The sequence below is a fragment of the Athene cunicularia genome (genome assembly GCF_003259725.1).
Source record: "Athene cunicularia isolate RWA chromosome 14 unlocalized genomic scaffold, athCun1 chr14_part1, whole genome shotgun sequence".
NCBI lineage: Eukaryota > Metazoa > Chordata > Aves > Strigiformes > Strigidae > Athene > Athene cunicularia.
Window position 1 is genome coordinate 14,253,631 of NW_020799118.1, and position 15,430 is coordinate 14,269,060.

Here is a 15,430-nt window from a genome sequence, read left to right on the forward strand (position 1 = left end):
TTCCCCTATTGTGTCCCCTTTCAGTCTTCAGATCAGAAAGGATTTTCTCAGCTATTGCCTGTTACAGGAGGAAGGTGCCCTGCCTGCCCCCACAGCCATTCCGGCCTCCCTGGGGCGCTGGGGCCGCTCGGGTGTTCGTTAGCGCAGGCTGGGGCTCCCTTCGCCCGGCCTCGACCAACAGCACTGAGAGGGCTCTAAGAGGGACCCGACCGCTCCGCTGGCACCGGCGCTCAGCCACGCGACACTGCCAAACCTCATTCCAAAAAGTGCAGATCCAGAGAGAGAGAGACTTTTTATTGTTTTATTGGTCTTCGAGAAAGCTAACTGATGATTCTGCTGATGGCCTGTAAGGACGGGAACTCCTCATCCTCGATATGCAAAGCTTTATGGGTGACAACGTCCTGCTGAGTCAGTACTTGCTTACACGTTGGGCAGATATAGCAGTCGAGATCAGAGTTGGAGTCCGTCTGCCAAACATTCTTTTTGTTCTTTTTGGATTTGTTTGAGCTTTGTTTTTCTTTGATTCTGAAATCGTTGTGAGCAGAAAGCAGTTCTTGTTGCTTAACTGTGTCCGGCAACAACACCAACAACTCGTTAAAAATTTTCTTGAAGTTGTCTCCCAGCAGTTCTCGGCAACTTTTGTAATACTGTGCTGCAGAAATCAGACCCTTCAGTGAAAAGAGAATGGGAATAATTAGAAGAAAGTATCTATGTAAAAAAAAAATCCCACTGGGATTCACTCTCTCCCAGAGAGGAAGGTTCCTGCCCACTCACCTGTCTGAACTGCCCAGAATGACTTTTAAATTTATTGAACTTGGACTCATCGCTTTGAAGAAATTCTTTAATAGATTGTATTAGCTGAATGTTCCTTTGCTGAAAGTTTTCAGGTATCAAGTACGATCCATGACAGGATTTTGACCTGCATTTGGAAAGACCAGAAGTGACTTTGACCATGCTTTGTGTCACACAAAGATGCCAGGGAATCTGTTACACAACTGTTCTCCACCGGAGGACACACACGCCCCTTCTCCACCCAACTACACGTGCACTTACTGTGGGCAGCATGGGGCTACCTTGACAGCACGATGAAATGTCTCCTGGGGGATTACTCGATCAGATTCCAGCTTTACCCAGACAGAATATTTAAAACGCAAGTTTAACACAGCCTTGACTAACCATTTTGTAAGCTAAGCTTGGTAAGACGTGAGCAACAAAGACTGCACCATGAATAAAACCAAACACGTTAATACAGGTCTCTGCATTAAACTTACACGAATTTTCCCCTCCCCTTTTCCCATAAACTCTTCTCTCCAGCCCAGAAGGGCCCCAGCCAGAGACCAGCTACCGGAAAGCTCAGAACAATGAAGGCACTTAGAGATCACCAAGGAAAAGGTCCTTTAGCACCTTAGTTCTGGGACTCAGACAGAACCAATGAAAGGTTAAGAAATACGTTGAAGTTGCCGACTTCCAAATAAATCTATAAAAGACAAAGGTCTGAGCTGCCACACCACACAGGTTTTCACTTCCTCAGACTTGCATCCACACAACACTTGTGCTTCTTTTACAAAAACTCTCCTGAATCCAGCCCATGAGGGTCAGGGGACTCCCCAGCAGGAACCGACCCTTTAGAACTATCCCCTCAGGGTATTTCCTGTTGTTTGAAGCCCTTATGTCTTAACTGAGATGGAATGTGTCAAGTATCCCCTATTCAAAGGGCTTTTACTTACTCTTTCAAAGATGTAGTGACAGGTTCAGAGATACTGGTGGATGGAATAACAGCAAAACCTGGAGGGGGTTTACTAACAGGCACCGACAGTCCCGGAGGTGGAGGAGGACTCTTTAATAGCACCACAGTGTTAAAGCCTAAATTAAAGCAGAGAACAGGCAGAAGTTAGAGCATTTATCTGTGGCACCCACATACCACCAACTAAAATTAACACCAGTGGTCTGACATACTCTCCAGAAGCACTAAGAAGAGCCAGTGGTGCAGACATCACTATACTGGAAAAAGAATAAATTTAGAGAGGTGAAAATCTGCTGCCTTAAGAGTCAGGTCAAGTAGCACTTCATAGCAGCTGATGTTACACTCTACAAAGTGCTTTAATTATTAGTTTACTTTTTCAATAGAAAAGAGTTTTTAAAAAACCCTCAAATGCACGATGAAAACCACTTTGACATTATTAAAGTGAACAGAAACACAGACCCAAGAGCACTAGGCATGGCAGGTTCCAGCACACGCCACCCAGCAGCATCTGCAGAGCAGCACAGAACAGCTACACAAGCATCTGCTGACGCGATGGCACTTTCATTAAGGCACTAAGTCACGTTTGTTGCTATGTTACTCCAGTTTTACAAGATTACAGTGCTGCTAAAAGCAAAGGCATTAAATCTCCGCAGACACAACAGAAGTGACCAATCAAGCCAAGTGACAAGTACCAGCGGGCACAGGTCACAGCTACAGAGAGATTCCCTCTGCCCGCAGGAGCTTCCAAACTGCATCTTAAAGCACACAAAAGCACAGACGTGTCAGCCCTGACTCATCATAAAAGCAAGGACAGGTAAAGCCCAGCTGCTCATCTATGAGCCACCCTCAGGGAGCAGACACCTGCGGAGATCCCAGCGTTGCCACTGCTTCTTCCAGAGCCCACCTGCATCACCCAGACTGCTTTTTGGAACTTCAAAGCCTAAACCAGCCCGGGGTGGCAGAACTGCTCCTCACCTCAGAGCCAGGAGGGGCAGTTTTACACATTTCATCCCCCTGCCACATGACTCAAAGCCACCTCTGAGCAAAGCTGGCTGTGCCCTGTGGCACTTACCTGGTGGCGGGGGCATTCGAGCAGATCCTGAGCTCCCAAGAGCTGGGAAGTCTTCCTGAGGTAAAGGGCATTTCTTAGTCACTGTGGGCTTTTTAAGGCCAGGGGGCTCTTTGGGTGTACTACAGACCACTGACGATTTTTCCAAATGGCCATTCAGGACCGTGGCAGATCTGTCAGGGGTGTGAAGAGCAGAGGATGCGTTCGATGTCTGCTCCGCTTCCGGAAGCTTCTCCGCCGACGTCCTGGGAAATGACGTCTCCTGTAATGGGTGTGGGGACAACGGTCTCTGCTTCTCAACCCCCATCTTCTTTTTCTTGCTCACTTTCGTAAAAGTTTGTGAGGTAGAAGCTGCCAGCAAGGACGATACATCGAACATTGTTGGCGTGTTTCTGATCTCCTGGGTTGTCAAGCCACCGCTGCCATCTTCATCATCTGACTGAGAGAGTTTATTGCTCTTCTTACTTCCTTTAGTGCTGCTCAAGGAGGATGGTTTTTTGGTTATCTGGTTTACACAGGGGTTGCTAATGGCTTTGACCACATTTTTACTGGAACCATTGTTCCATGCAGACGTGATGTTAGTTACTGTTTTATTGTTAGGCCTCATTTTGGACACCAGAGCTGGAAAATCCTCCTCTTGAAAAGCCGTTTTCTTTGCAGTTGCTGTATAAGTCAAAGACATCCCAGAAGAGATGGTGGGTGCTGCAGAGGATGACAAGCTTGGGAAATCTTCTTCTTTAAGCTTAACTGCCGATAGCTGGGCAGAGCTGTGAGGAAGGAGAAGCACAACCCATTACACCGGTGCTGCAGAGGCACCACAACTCCAACAGGCAGAACGAGCTCTGCTCCTATCTGCACTCGTCCTCGAACTATCACTGGGGGTGGCACAAGGGACACGTTAACGGAATGCAAACGCACTCGGGCTTGTAACCGGTGTCTGGCTCTGCTCGAGGAAGTCACCCCAGCCCGGCCATGCTCTCAGCACACCCCACCTTGACCCTGAGCTGACGACACAGGTGTGCTCAAGCTGCCGCATCCTACAAAGCCGCTCTTCTCATCATCACCCCTTTCAGATGGTGAAGAATTTTAAACCTCACAATATACATCTCCTTCAAGATAAACTATCGAGTTAAAAATGGCTGGAATGGAGAATACTGAGAATTTCCCTGACAGTGCACCACCAAAAGATCAAGCCATGAAATGAAGCAACTATCAAGGCTGTTCATGCAGGTGACAAGCACAGAAACAGCTCAAAGCAGAAGGGGACCAGGGAAGGGGGGAAGCGTTTGTAGTTCTCAGTGATCTGTAAAATTATTTTCTCCAGAAATGTAGAACATAAGTAAAGTTTCTAAATCTGCTTTCTCACTGCTGCAGCCTTGCACAAACTTACCCTTGTAGAGGTCCCACTGCTGAACCAATTGCTGGAAAGTCATCTTGGCTCAAAGCACCATTAGCAGCTGCTTCTTTTGGAGTATTGACAAAAAGAGCAAAGAAATGTTTTCAGCTAAAATCCATTCATTTCAGAGTGGAAGCTATCAATGAACATGACAGCAGCATTAACAAGTTCTATTTTCAGCAGCTGATGATGTCATTAACTGTGACATTCCAAAAGGACTATTTAAATCCATGCATCACTCTTTCCTTCAATTAACTGCATTCACCATTATGTCACTGCGTACTGGCTGGAGCATACGGGAAATTCATGATACTTAACATGAGCAAAACACTGGCTGACAAGCATTTTGGAGGGAACCCTCCAGAGACGGAGATGCCACTGCCCTAGCTGCCTGCTCCATGCTTCTACCAGAGGTTAGCACCCACTGCCTCACAGGGTCAGGGTCTTCACCAGTGCCTGGGTGCTCCCACAGATCTACACCAACGCCTTTCTGTTCGGAACGCTGCTCCTCTGAGCCCTCCATCACACCTCTGCTGCACAGATGCCCGAGCTGCTCAGCAATTAATTCCTGGGCGGTCATTTTACATCAAAACATAACTCATTCCTAATTTAGATTTGCCTTAACCCAAACCCTCTGCTGTGGGCTGCACAAGGACAGATTGGTAACAGCTCCAACACACATGCAGCAAAAGCTGGGCAGGCAGCTGGGGGAGAGAACCTTGGCTGTCATCCCCAAATGAGCCATACCCGTTAACCAAACGGAACTCTCAGCAGTTCAGTTCATAATGAGAGCGTATAATCTTTAAGTGGAAATCCTGTTGTAGGAGCAGAAAACGGTGGAAAATGGATTTGGAGCAACAGTAACACCAAAACACCACTGCATCATATTTATTTGCTCCAAACTGGACCTGGAACAAAACAGTTAAAGGTCTGCTTTCACCAGTTATGAACTGGGAATAACTTGTTCTCAGAAAAGGGGAAACGCAGCGCAAGCATCACAATAAATCAGTTCTGGCATGCCAGGGTAGGAAATGGCACATTCTCAGATTATATTGATTTAGATGGAACATCACACCATACTTTTATACATTAATTGCATCGGGGATTTCTACCCAGCTCTGCTTCAAGTAGAACCTGCTGCAAGAGTCCCAGTCCCCTTGGACACGTTCCACTGCAAATCCGTGTTGCTGGCTTAAGAGCCCAGCTCTATCCACATCCACCAGCTTTGGAGAACGAGGCACAACCATTCCCACTTGTGCCAGGCCCATCTCCACAGCCATCACACCTCCCTGCCGCCACAGAACATGTTCAACACTCACCTGCAGCATCACCGGATGACTTTGGCACACGTTTGGAGCTGAGCCCTTCAGAATCCCTCAAGTCCTCCTTTTTACCTCTACTACTGCTCTCCTCTTTGTCTTCTACCCGTTTTTTCTCTTCTTGCCGTTTAGCTGCCATAGATGCCCTAACTGCTGCCGCAACGTCTCTGTCTTCTTCCTCCCTGTAGGACAGGGCACATTTTCTTGGTCAAACACTAAGGATTACCCAGCAGCTTTGTCTCAGCTCTCCAGTGCCAGCTCCGATGCCCGTCCCCGATCTCGTGCTGCCACCTGCTGAGAAGGTTGCACCCAACCCACCACTTGAGGACAACCTGCGCTGGCTGGTGGGACAGGCAACATCCACCCCCTGGGTCCGCGAGTTCTACACATGGTAGTAACAACCCAGGCCACAGGAAACTGGGGTGAACTGGGAGAAGCAGTACCAAGGATGCATGGGGACACATGTCTCTCCCATCCCTTTTCAAACTTATGATATCATACTTGTAGGCCACAGGAATTCTTTGGAACATGGTTTGTCATGAGCTCTCAACACATGCACGATCCACATGCGACACCAACGTACAAGTGTTTAGAGATGGACTTTTTCCCCCAGTGAAATCACCAGTAATGAACCAGCTGACTGTCCAGCGAGAAAAAGAAGAAAAATAGATGTGCAGTATGTATAAAGCACTCGGGTCTTGTGTGGATGAAGAGACATATAAATGCAAAATTTCATTTCAATACTTAACCCTCTTCTTTTTCCAAAGCACTCAGTCTGGCCACCCAGAGATCTGTTAGTTCAATGAAAAGCATGGTCCTTAGAATAGGAACTTCATGAGTACCCAGACCAAAAAGTCCATTAAACCTGCAAACACTTACTGCAGAAAATCCTATTTAGAAAAGCTAGCATAAAAACAGTTGCTGAAATTAATTTAGGATTCTGAGTTTATTTTACCCACAAATTGAGGATTACATTCATTGCTTCCTGTGTCAAGTCCAGAGAGCTGAAACCTCACACACAAAACAATTTCACTTTGACCAAGCATGCAGTCAGCACGCAGGCCTAGACTGAAAAGCCAGTTCTACTCTCAACTAAGGATTCGCTATGGAGGCTTCCAAACTTTGTAACCACTTCCTTCCTAATGGTCTACAAAAACATCATTAAGTAAAAAAAAAAACACTAAGCAGCAATAAAAATCCACAAAATGTTGTGCTACTCACCTCTTGTATCTCCAGCTGCCTCTTCTGTTTTGCTGACTTCCTCGGCTGCCCAACCTGCCCGACCTCCCTTGCCTGTTGTACCTGTCAACTTCTTCATAGTCCTCTCCACCTATAACACCTAAACAGGAGAGATGGTGGGTCACACTCAAAGTTATTTCTCTAATCTGAAAGAAGCAAAAAATATACTAGTACAAACAAATCTATCTCGATTTCTTTATGATGATTAAGTAGGCTATATAACCTGCAGAATTGCTCCATTAAAATACATTTTGAAGCATATGGATTCCCTGTATCGTAACCTCTGGTGTGAGTTTTGAGTAGTTTTGGTTTTATGCAGAGACCTCTCTACATACAGTTCCACGCAGAAGAAAAAGTTCACACGTATGTTGATCCCTGCCCTCCTAAGTGGATATGCTATTCTGGTCTCAAGCTCCATGTTCATCACCACTTTGTATTAACTGTAGGAGAAGTCATTCACGTAATTACAAATTCAAAGTCAGCAATTCTCCTAAAATTATGTTATCATCATTAAATCCATACATGGGGGAAAAAAATTGTAAAACAATTGAGGTAGGAAGAGACCTCTGATGTCACCCGCTCCATCCCCTTGCTCAAAGCAAGGCCAACTCTGAAACCACATCAGGTTGCCCAGGGCCCTGTCCGGTCAAGTTCTGGTTATCTTCAGGGATAAACTCTACAACCTCTCTGGGTCCTGCCCCAGGGCTTGCCCACCCTCCTTGTAAAGAATTTCTTCCTGGCTAGGAAACATTCTTCTTGAAAACCCTCAAAGCAGTAAGAATGAACGTGTTCCTGTCCACCTCCCCCCCCAGGCCCCGCTTACCCTCGTTCCTCCTCTGGTGCCTGGGAGCGTAGGTGAACTGAAGGTCTATCTGCCGGTTCTGCCTGGCTTCTGCCCTGTTCTTGCTGTGGTAGGCTGTTTTGTGTGCTTTGTAATCTATTTCTGTGCGGAAAGCGTGGGTAAACTGTTCCGTGCTGCACCGTCCCTCTTCACAAAGGAAGTGCTTTTCACGGAAGTGTTCACGAAGGTATTCGTAATCGCTGGAAAGAGAACAGAGGCTGAGATGCAACCTTCCCGATACATTTTACTAATGGTATCTGGCTACTCCTACAAGATGAAGCAAAGACAAACCTAGATGGTTGATTCTTTCTTTTCCCCCAGCAAGTTTTCCAGCTGACACCACTTGTGCACCGTCAACATAGACCTTGATGCACGATCCCAGGTGTTAAACTAAATCTACTGGCCCATGTCATCAATCCATCTGTATGTGAGACATGGGGTTCATAAAAGAGCATTTGCCTCTACCTGCTCTGCACACGAATTCTGGAACATTAGAGCTAACACACCAGACAGCTGCAGACAGCTGCTGCCATGCTGCAAAATGTAACTTTACGTTTAACATTAATGAAGAGAGCTTTAAAACATGAACTAGACAGAAAGTGATTACTCTGGCTATTGGCTCGAGGAAGAAGAGAAACTGCAGCCAACCTGCTCACATTCTCACAATCTGTCTTTGAGCACTATTCTCCCCAAAATTCCAAGCAGACCTGAGCAAATTTTCCCTCAAAATTTAAGCTATTGAAAGAGGAATAAACTGCTTGCACAAACCTGTAGTATTCCTGAGCGCCATCGGAGTCACAGAAATGACAAAAATAATGATCTCGTCTTAGGTGTTTCAGTAACTCATCGTTATCCAAATAACGCTCGTCACAAAATTTACACAGGGGATGCCCACGATGAGAGGTGTCATCTGGGTCTCCATGGATACGGTGACGGGCAAGGTCCTTACGAGAATACCATTTCCGCTCATAAGTAAAAATCTGAAGAAATATTATATAAGTATTACTTCTCATGAACAGAGAACAAAATGGAGTAAGCCAGGTTGTGCACGACTTGTTCATCTGTGGGAGTGGAAGATTTGCTTCAGAAAGATGCAGTTTGACAACTGACACCTAAAATTTTTAGTGAATAGGAAATAAAATTCAAGTTATAGGTCCAAAATAAATCTGACTTGCATTTTACTCAATTGGAACACTGGAAGCAGATCTAATTCACCTTTTTCCCTTTTGCTTTTTTTTTTTGGTGTGTATTAACATAATGCAACAAACTTTAAATTATAATTTCTGGTGGGGAAAAAATTCCTAAATATGTATTTATGAACATACAGTATACTGCACACTCAAACTAAAAAAAAAAAACATAAACCATTAAAAAAAAAAAAAAAAAAGAAGTGAGCTGTTTGACTTTCCTTAGACAGCAACTACCTCAAGATAGCTACATACATACACAGCTCAGCCAACAAATTTTGTGTTATAAGTCAATCTTCTGTCCCTACTAACATGCAAGTTATTTTGGTAGGAAGGGCTCTGAAGACGCCAAAAAGATCAACACAGCCTTGAGAACAGAAGGTCCTTTATTTCTCGCCTAGACAAAGACTGCTAACTTGCTCTGGGGAAAGGCTCATTTGGCTTAGTTGGGCTGAAGGCCTGAAGCTTCTGCAAGTTTAAGAGATTTTTTCAGTGGGTATTGGTAATATGGCATTTTCTTTCCACAAAATAAAAATCTCCACTATATTCTGAAGTTGAAAGCCAACAAGTTCTAATACTGTTTGTGAATTCTCTGGGACAGACAATAACAAAATCCCCTTAGTGCTGGCTCCTTCAGCTGACCGTGGAAACAGCCCTTCACCAGAGCTCAAAGGATGCTGTGACAGAAAGAAGCAGCCTTGTCCTCCCCAACCACTTCCTTTGAATTAGCTCTACTGATTGCATGACCGCAGGAAAGTCAAATCAGTTCACTAAAAGCTAACCCTGAAAAAATCCCAAACCCAACGTATTTGCGCTCATTCAGGTCAACCTGATCACTTCTGGATCCTATCCCTTTCAGCAGTAAACTACAGTTCAGTTGGGTTAAACCAACTGTGGCATCCCAGGATAAATGCATTTCTCTGATTTGACATTTAGCTGGTTTCAGAGAAAACAAGCACACATACAAAACCATGTGTAATGAGTTCTAAAAACATGCGTTCATGCATTAAATTCCCTCCTACAACAATAAGGAATGCTGACAACTATTAGACACAGAGGTCCTAGAATTCATTTAATAGTAGCCACTGAATTTGTCCAACATGTAATGCAGAAATACAAAACCCACTCTAGCTCCAGGGAAAGGTGAATTCTGACTTTCAGACTGTGAAAAAGCATCACCTGGTTGACATAATACCAGCCCTTCTAAGTGAAATTTGGGTTGAATTAAAAAAAAAAAAAAGAGGGGGTGGTGGTGGTGATGATGGTGATGGTAAAATGAGTAGTTTTAAGGCTCAATACACATTACCTTTTCAGACACAGACATCTCAGATTTCCAGTAACTGTTTTATCTTTAGCAGATTGTAAAATACATTTTTAAAAAGCCCCTGCTCACGTTCTACTTGCGTACATCAAACAAAGCGGACCTCAATTGTGCGCAAGAGTGTGTTTCATTTTACAATCAAATCAACAAGATACAGGAAATTTGCTCTGAACAAATACACAAGATAATGAAATATAATCGTATTTCATTAAACCAGCAAGATGGATTCCCATCCTGTACGTGATCCAACTGTAAATGCTATATTGATCAGGGAAATAAATCCATCACTTCATGACACATTCTGCTTTCTGAACTGGCACCAAGTACTTTCTTACTTTCTCTCTCTACGTCATTACAAGTATAAGTCTTAACAGACATCAAATCTCTACCATTACAGGTGTAACAAAGTCTGCCTGCGACTTGGTATTAACCTTCTATCAGACATTTAGGGTTTGGTACTTACACAAGTTGAGGCAGAGGAGCTAACATCAGAAGTTTATTAATATGGTTGGGTTTAATTTAAAATATAATCCACTGAGAACCTCCAGGCCATCTTCATTAATCATTTTATGAAGAAAAAGACAACAAAGCGACTGGCCTCACTGCAGGCAGATGGAAGAAACTTAAAAAAATAAATGGGTGCTGTTCAGCCACCCCTTCTTCCTGCCTCCCCAAATACTCCTACAGGTCATAAAAGGAAGCACAGCTCCTTCCCACACATTAAAACAATAGAACGAGCCCACCTTTAAGTGTTTAACACAGAGTTTGCAACAGAAGAGCTCATGCTGCTTCCTCATGTGCTGTTCCAGATCTGCAAAGGTGTTGAATGGCTTCACATCTGGACACAAAGAGCATTCGTGCTGCAGCAGCTTCCTAAGGGACAAGAAAGATTTCCTAAAAATTATGACTCCCTCTCAGCAACCCGATACCTTTATCAGAAAACAAATGTTCTGCCAGTGGCAGAAGGCTGCATTTTTATAGCTCCCCCAGCACTCTGTAATGAGGTTAGAGTCCTGCTTATTCCAAGAATACTTTGTCATATATCAGGAAGGAAACAAGAAAATTACACAGAGGCTTCAACTGTAAGTGAGGAGCTGAACAGTCACAGTGTAAGTAATACCCCGCCACTATAAAACTGAGTGGACTGTAGCCCATCCATGCAACAGAACCCTTGCTTATTGAAGATTCAGCTGATATATGCAACATTCACGTTCAATTTAATTACCCTTTCTACTGTCAGAAAAAGAATACAGTAGGGAGAGATAAAGAATAGAAAAGGAGCGGCGAAAAAAACAAACAAAAAAACCCCCCATAATGATTCCCAACAAGAGCTGAAGGCAGAGGACTGGTCTCAGTGGGAGACCCCACTGCCTCGCACTCAACTGTTGCCCACGAAACTGTAATCTCACCAGAAATCGTATCATCAAAAGCAATTCCCAGAGCTGGTGTATAATTAATCAGAATGTGCTTCCAATGGATTCTGCTCACTAAACCCATTGCCCAGTTCCATAAATATGAAGTCATGCAAAACTGTAAATGGATCAAAGCTTAGCCCAAATCAAGCAGGATATAATGCACAATTCCCCTACAAAGAGGTACTGCTCTTTTTTCACTCTTCTCTCCTTTTAACTGCTTTTACTGATCTTCAAGCCTCCTAATTAAGCACGTTATAAAAAAATATTTTTAGAACAAGATGCTGATGCCACATTGTTTACCATGCATTGGTTTTTTACTTCACCCTTATTCTCTCCTATTTAGGATTAAGATCTCTGTAAGCTGGTCTTCTTTTCATACAATGTTTGGTACAATTGGTATCGATTAGTCCTTATGCAACACAACAATAAATACAATTACAACAGTAATTCAGTCTTTACCAACTCCCACAGCAGCCATGCAAGGAATTAAAAGCCTCTGAGCAAGTCTGCTGTTGCTAAAGAAGCAAAAAGCAACACTTATTGACAGAGCAACACTTCCGTGTTCTGCATTGGTGAATCCAACCCTCCGGCCTTGAGGAGCTGCTGCCTTTGACGATGTGGTGGCACACGCTCACACTGCTCCAGCCTCTCAGCCTCCCACAGCTACCTGCGCCACGGTGACTACCTGTACCCAGCACGGCTGCCACAAAACAAAACCACACTGTTCTACTAAAGCGTGCACTTCCTGCCATGCAACGCAGGTGAGAACATGCTGCTTTAGGGATACGTTACAGGAAAGATCCCAGTACTTACCTGTACAGTGCATAAACATCTCCATCTGTAAAATAAATGTCGTATTTCTTCTCATGCTGCAACTGGTTAAGTGCTATTGTTGAGAAGGATGTAAGTTTTCGTCCGAAGACAACCTGTAAGCAACACAAGGATCAGCTAAAGCACGCTCAAACCACGCAGTTTTTGGGATTCCAGACAAACTCCTGAGCACAAACTCTGTTTGTCAGGGAACTCGCCATAGCCTGAAGCTTGGACAAGGCTTGCAGAGCTTTGTGTCAGTCTCAGCTGCTCTCACCACCCCCAGTTACTGCCCCCACAGCTGCCAGCAAAACCCTTGTGACTGCTACTTATCAACTTCAAGCAAGCAAGCCAGCTTAGTTAGACCAAGGTGGGTTGGGCTAGCTCAGTCTTTGGATTCTGAACTAGATTAGGAAACTCTTTTATGGTATGTTTTGCTACCACAGCTGTGCTTAGAGTAAATATCTTCAACAAATTCAGCCCCTTCTGCAACAAATGCCTGTCAAGGGCCCTGAACTCAGCTCCATCCCATCTCCTGGCAGGAGACTGCACAGAAACCTACAGGCTGTAAGTGAAAAGTAACATTACTCATGGGCTGACTGGGAAACCACTGTTTCTCCTTTCCTTAACTACCAGGAAAGTAAGAAACTAAACGAGTACATTTCCCAAATTATTTGTACCACATACCCCTCCTAAGGGGATCTGCTTGCTCACAGTTGCCCCCGCTGACCTCCAAGCAGCCTGGGTCTCACACCGCAGCTGGTTACAGTACTACGTCCTCCTTCAGAAGCCACTCACCACTGGTCTGCTCCACCACAGGTTCCCAGTTTGGGAACTGCTGGGGTAACAGCAACATTATGGAACAGCTGGAGTTACCTGCACCAGCTCAGAAAGGCTGAGACACAAACACAGTAAATGCCTTTCAGTTCTTACAGTAAACACTGTAAATCTAGAAACACTTATGACCTTAATAAGAACATTCAATTATACAATATGCAAGTAGTTTGGTATTGTTAAATCACCCCTCTACCCTTGCTGGGTGAAATACCATGGAATGAGTCTTTTGTGTCTGGTTTTGTGCCTTTTTTTTAAAGCTTTCTTTATAGTGGGGCTACTGTTAACCAAAACAAAAAATGTACCAAACTTGCTGAAACATCAAGCTTAAAATAAAGAGAACACAAGCTTAAGTTTGTTGGACAAATGACAACTACGTCTAATGCCAATTATTTAAAAAATTTAATTTCAGTGAAGTCTTACTGACATTTTGTTTTGGCCCAAAGTGAGTTTTAAAAGAGAGGAACAGATTGCTGAAAAGTAGATTTTATCACAGGAGTCCAACACAATTTCCCAGAGCTGTTCCAAGAACAATTGCACGCACATGTATGTAACAGGGACACTGACAGATCCTCCAAGCCCGATCCAAGTACACGTCAGGGTTAGTCTACAGGGCAACAAGTAAATCCTTCATAACTTCGCTGCAACAATTATGCATCACTGAAAGCACGCATTACCATAACAAGAATATCCTGCTTTCTCCTTCGTCACTCATCTTTGTAGTTTTATTTCCTTTGGACATTTACCACTTTGCTCTGTGCTACCCTGTACAACACCCACTGAAATCTGGTGGTGGTGTACATGCCTGTGCTACTCCCACACACTGTACAAAATAAGAGACAGGGGTTTAGATGCTACATATACATTCAGTTCATTCAACAGCAGTTATGATGTGAGCTATGCCCCCCAATGTCTTTTTTTGCTTTCTTTTGGGCAGATGGTTGAATGGACAGGACAGTATTATAGCAGCACTTAAAGACAAGGAGGAAAAAGAGCCCAGCCATTAAAATGACCTCTCAGGCAACTGTAATAAAAGGATCATTTAAACAGTTAATAAAGGAGGAAGAAAGATGGCTGAATGAACCAAAGTTCGGGCCACATAATATAACAGTATTAAAAAACTGTAAAGCTCTTGAGATTTAACAGTCCACCCATGACCCTAAGACAAGCAGGTTTAAGGTTGAAGAGCAACATCACACCTTGCTTCCTCCTAAGATGGAAGAAGTGGAGCAGGAGCTCCACAGAGGATGATCAGAGATAAAATTACTTTCAATGAGTTTCTTTCTGTACACAAAGGCAACTCATGTGCCAGTAAGCTCTGTCTAAAAACCACATCAACCCTTCTGGCCTCCACAAAGTCTGAGGATCTTCAGTACACAGTCTAAAATCTTCCATCTCTCCAACCATTTGAACAATATGAAAAGCAGCCAACACCAACAGTTTAGTTGGGGGGCTCTTCTTTTGCCAGGGGGAGACCCCCCTCCCACTACATTTATTTCATTTCCTAAACCATCTGAGTATATTTCATTCAGTGCTAGTACCAGTCATTTTCTTCTCAAAGGGTTTGTTTTTCTCGGCAGCGGTTCTGCAAAAACAAATTCACATATGAGGATTTGTTTTTACAAACATCCTTGAACAACGTCTCTTCACACGGCTCCCTCTGCACAGCCGAGCCACGGCATCAGGGTGACTTCCTCTGAACTCCACCCTGCACTACCACACCAGCAAGCCAGGAGGAAACCAGAAATCCATCAGAAAAATTATAATTGAAGGGAAATGACTTTTTAAAACGTAAACTCAAGAGACGGCTCACACTAACAGGAACTGGAAGCAAATACAGCACGATGTGGCTGTAACACAAGGCATGAGCAAGCCCTGGAAGAATACAAAATATGTTCTCTCCCAAGCTCAAAATCAAGTCAGGAATTCGGCAGGATGATATGAGTCATCTGAGATCACGTAATACCAACTCTGGAGAGCAAGCGCTGCTGATTTTAAAAAAAAAAAAATCCCTTTAAATTCCATTTTCTTCATGTTTTGTTTCCAACATGCCTCCCGTCTTCTCTGAACTGCGGCCACACCGCCGGGAGCGAAGCAAACGGCAGATAAACCCGGCGAGCCCCCAGCTGAGGGATGTTCCTCCCCCCGGCTCCACTCAGCAGATTTCACGAGTTGCTCCGCGGCCCGACTCCGGCCCCAGCCCAGTCCGAGGCCTCCGCCCGCCCCACGGCCCCGCTCCCCCAGGCAACCAGCCC

At 44.4% G+C, this 15,430-nt stretch overlaps 1 protein-coding gene across 2 annotated transcripts; it reads right to left on the minus strand.

The window, feature by feature from the left end:
- Nucleotides 1-6: 6 nt before the first annotated feature.
- On the minus strand, nt 7-15,362 carry ZNF598 (zinc finger protein 598). Of its 2 annotated transcripts, none has more exons than XM_026859042.1 (11): nt 12,345-15,362; nt 10,860-10,989; nt 8,377-8,588; nt 7,591-7,808; nt 6,750-6,867; nt 5,529-5,710; nt 4,204-4,273; nt 2,817-3,580; nt 1,728-1,863; nt 775-919; nt 7-668 (listed from the first exon to the last, which is right to left on the minus strand). In XM_026859042.1, the coding sequence occupies exons 2-11, from the start codon at nt 10,911-10,913 to the stop codon at nt 321-323; spliced, it is 2,247 nt and encodes a 748-aa protein (XP_026714843.1). In that variant the 5' UTR covers nt 10,914-10,989; nt 12,345-15,362; the 3' UTR covers nt 7-320. The 2 variants fall into 2 exon arrangements, with proteins under 2 accessions (XP_026714843.1, XP_026714842.1); XM_026859041.1 differs by having other exon boundaries at nt 4,204-4,276; nt 12,345-15,361.
- Nucleotides 15,363-15,430: the final 68 nt, after the last annotated feature.

Bases quoted from the DNA above. Each gene is read 5' to 3' on its own strand.
- ZNF598 (XM_026859041.1), bottom strand. From the start codon at position 10,913: ATGAGGAAGCAGCATGAGCTCTTCTGTTGCAAACTCTGTGTTAAACAC. The intron at 3,581-4,203 runs GTAAGTTTGTGC...CCTTCCTCACAG, and splicing joins GCAGTGGGACCTCTACAAGG to CTCTGCCCAGCTATCGGCAG. The intron at 1,864-2,816 runs GTAAGTGCCACA...GCTTTAATTTAG, and splicing joins TCGAATGCCCCCGCCACCAG to GCTTTAACACTGTGGTGCTA.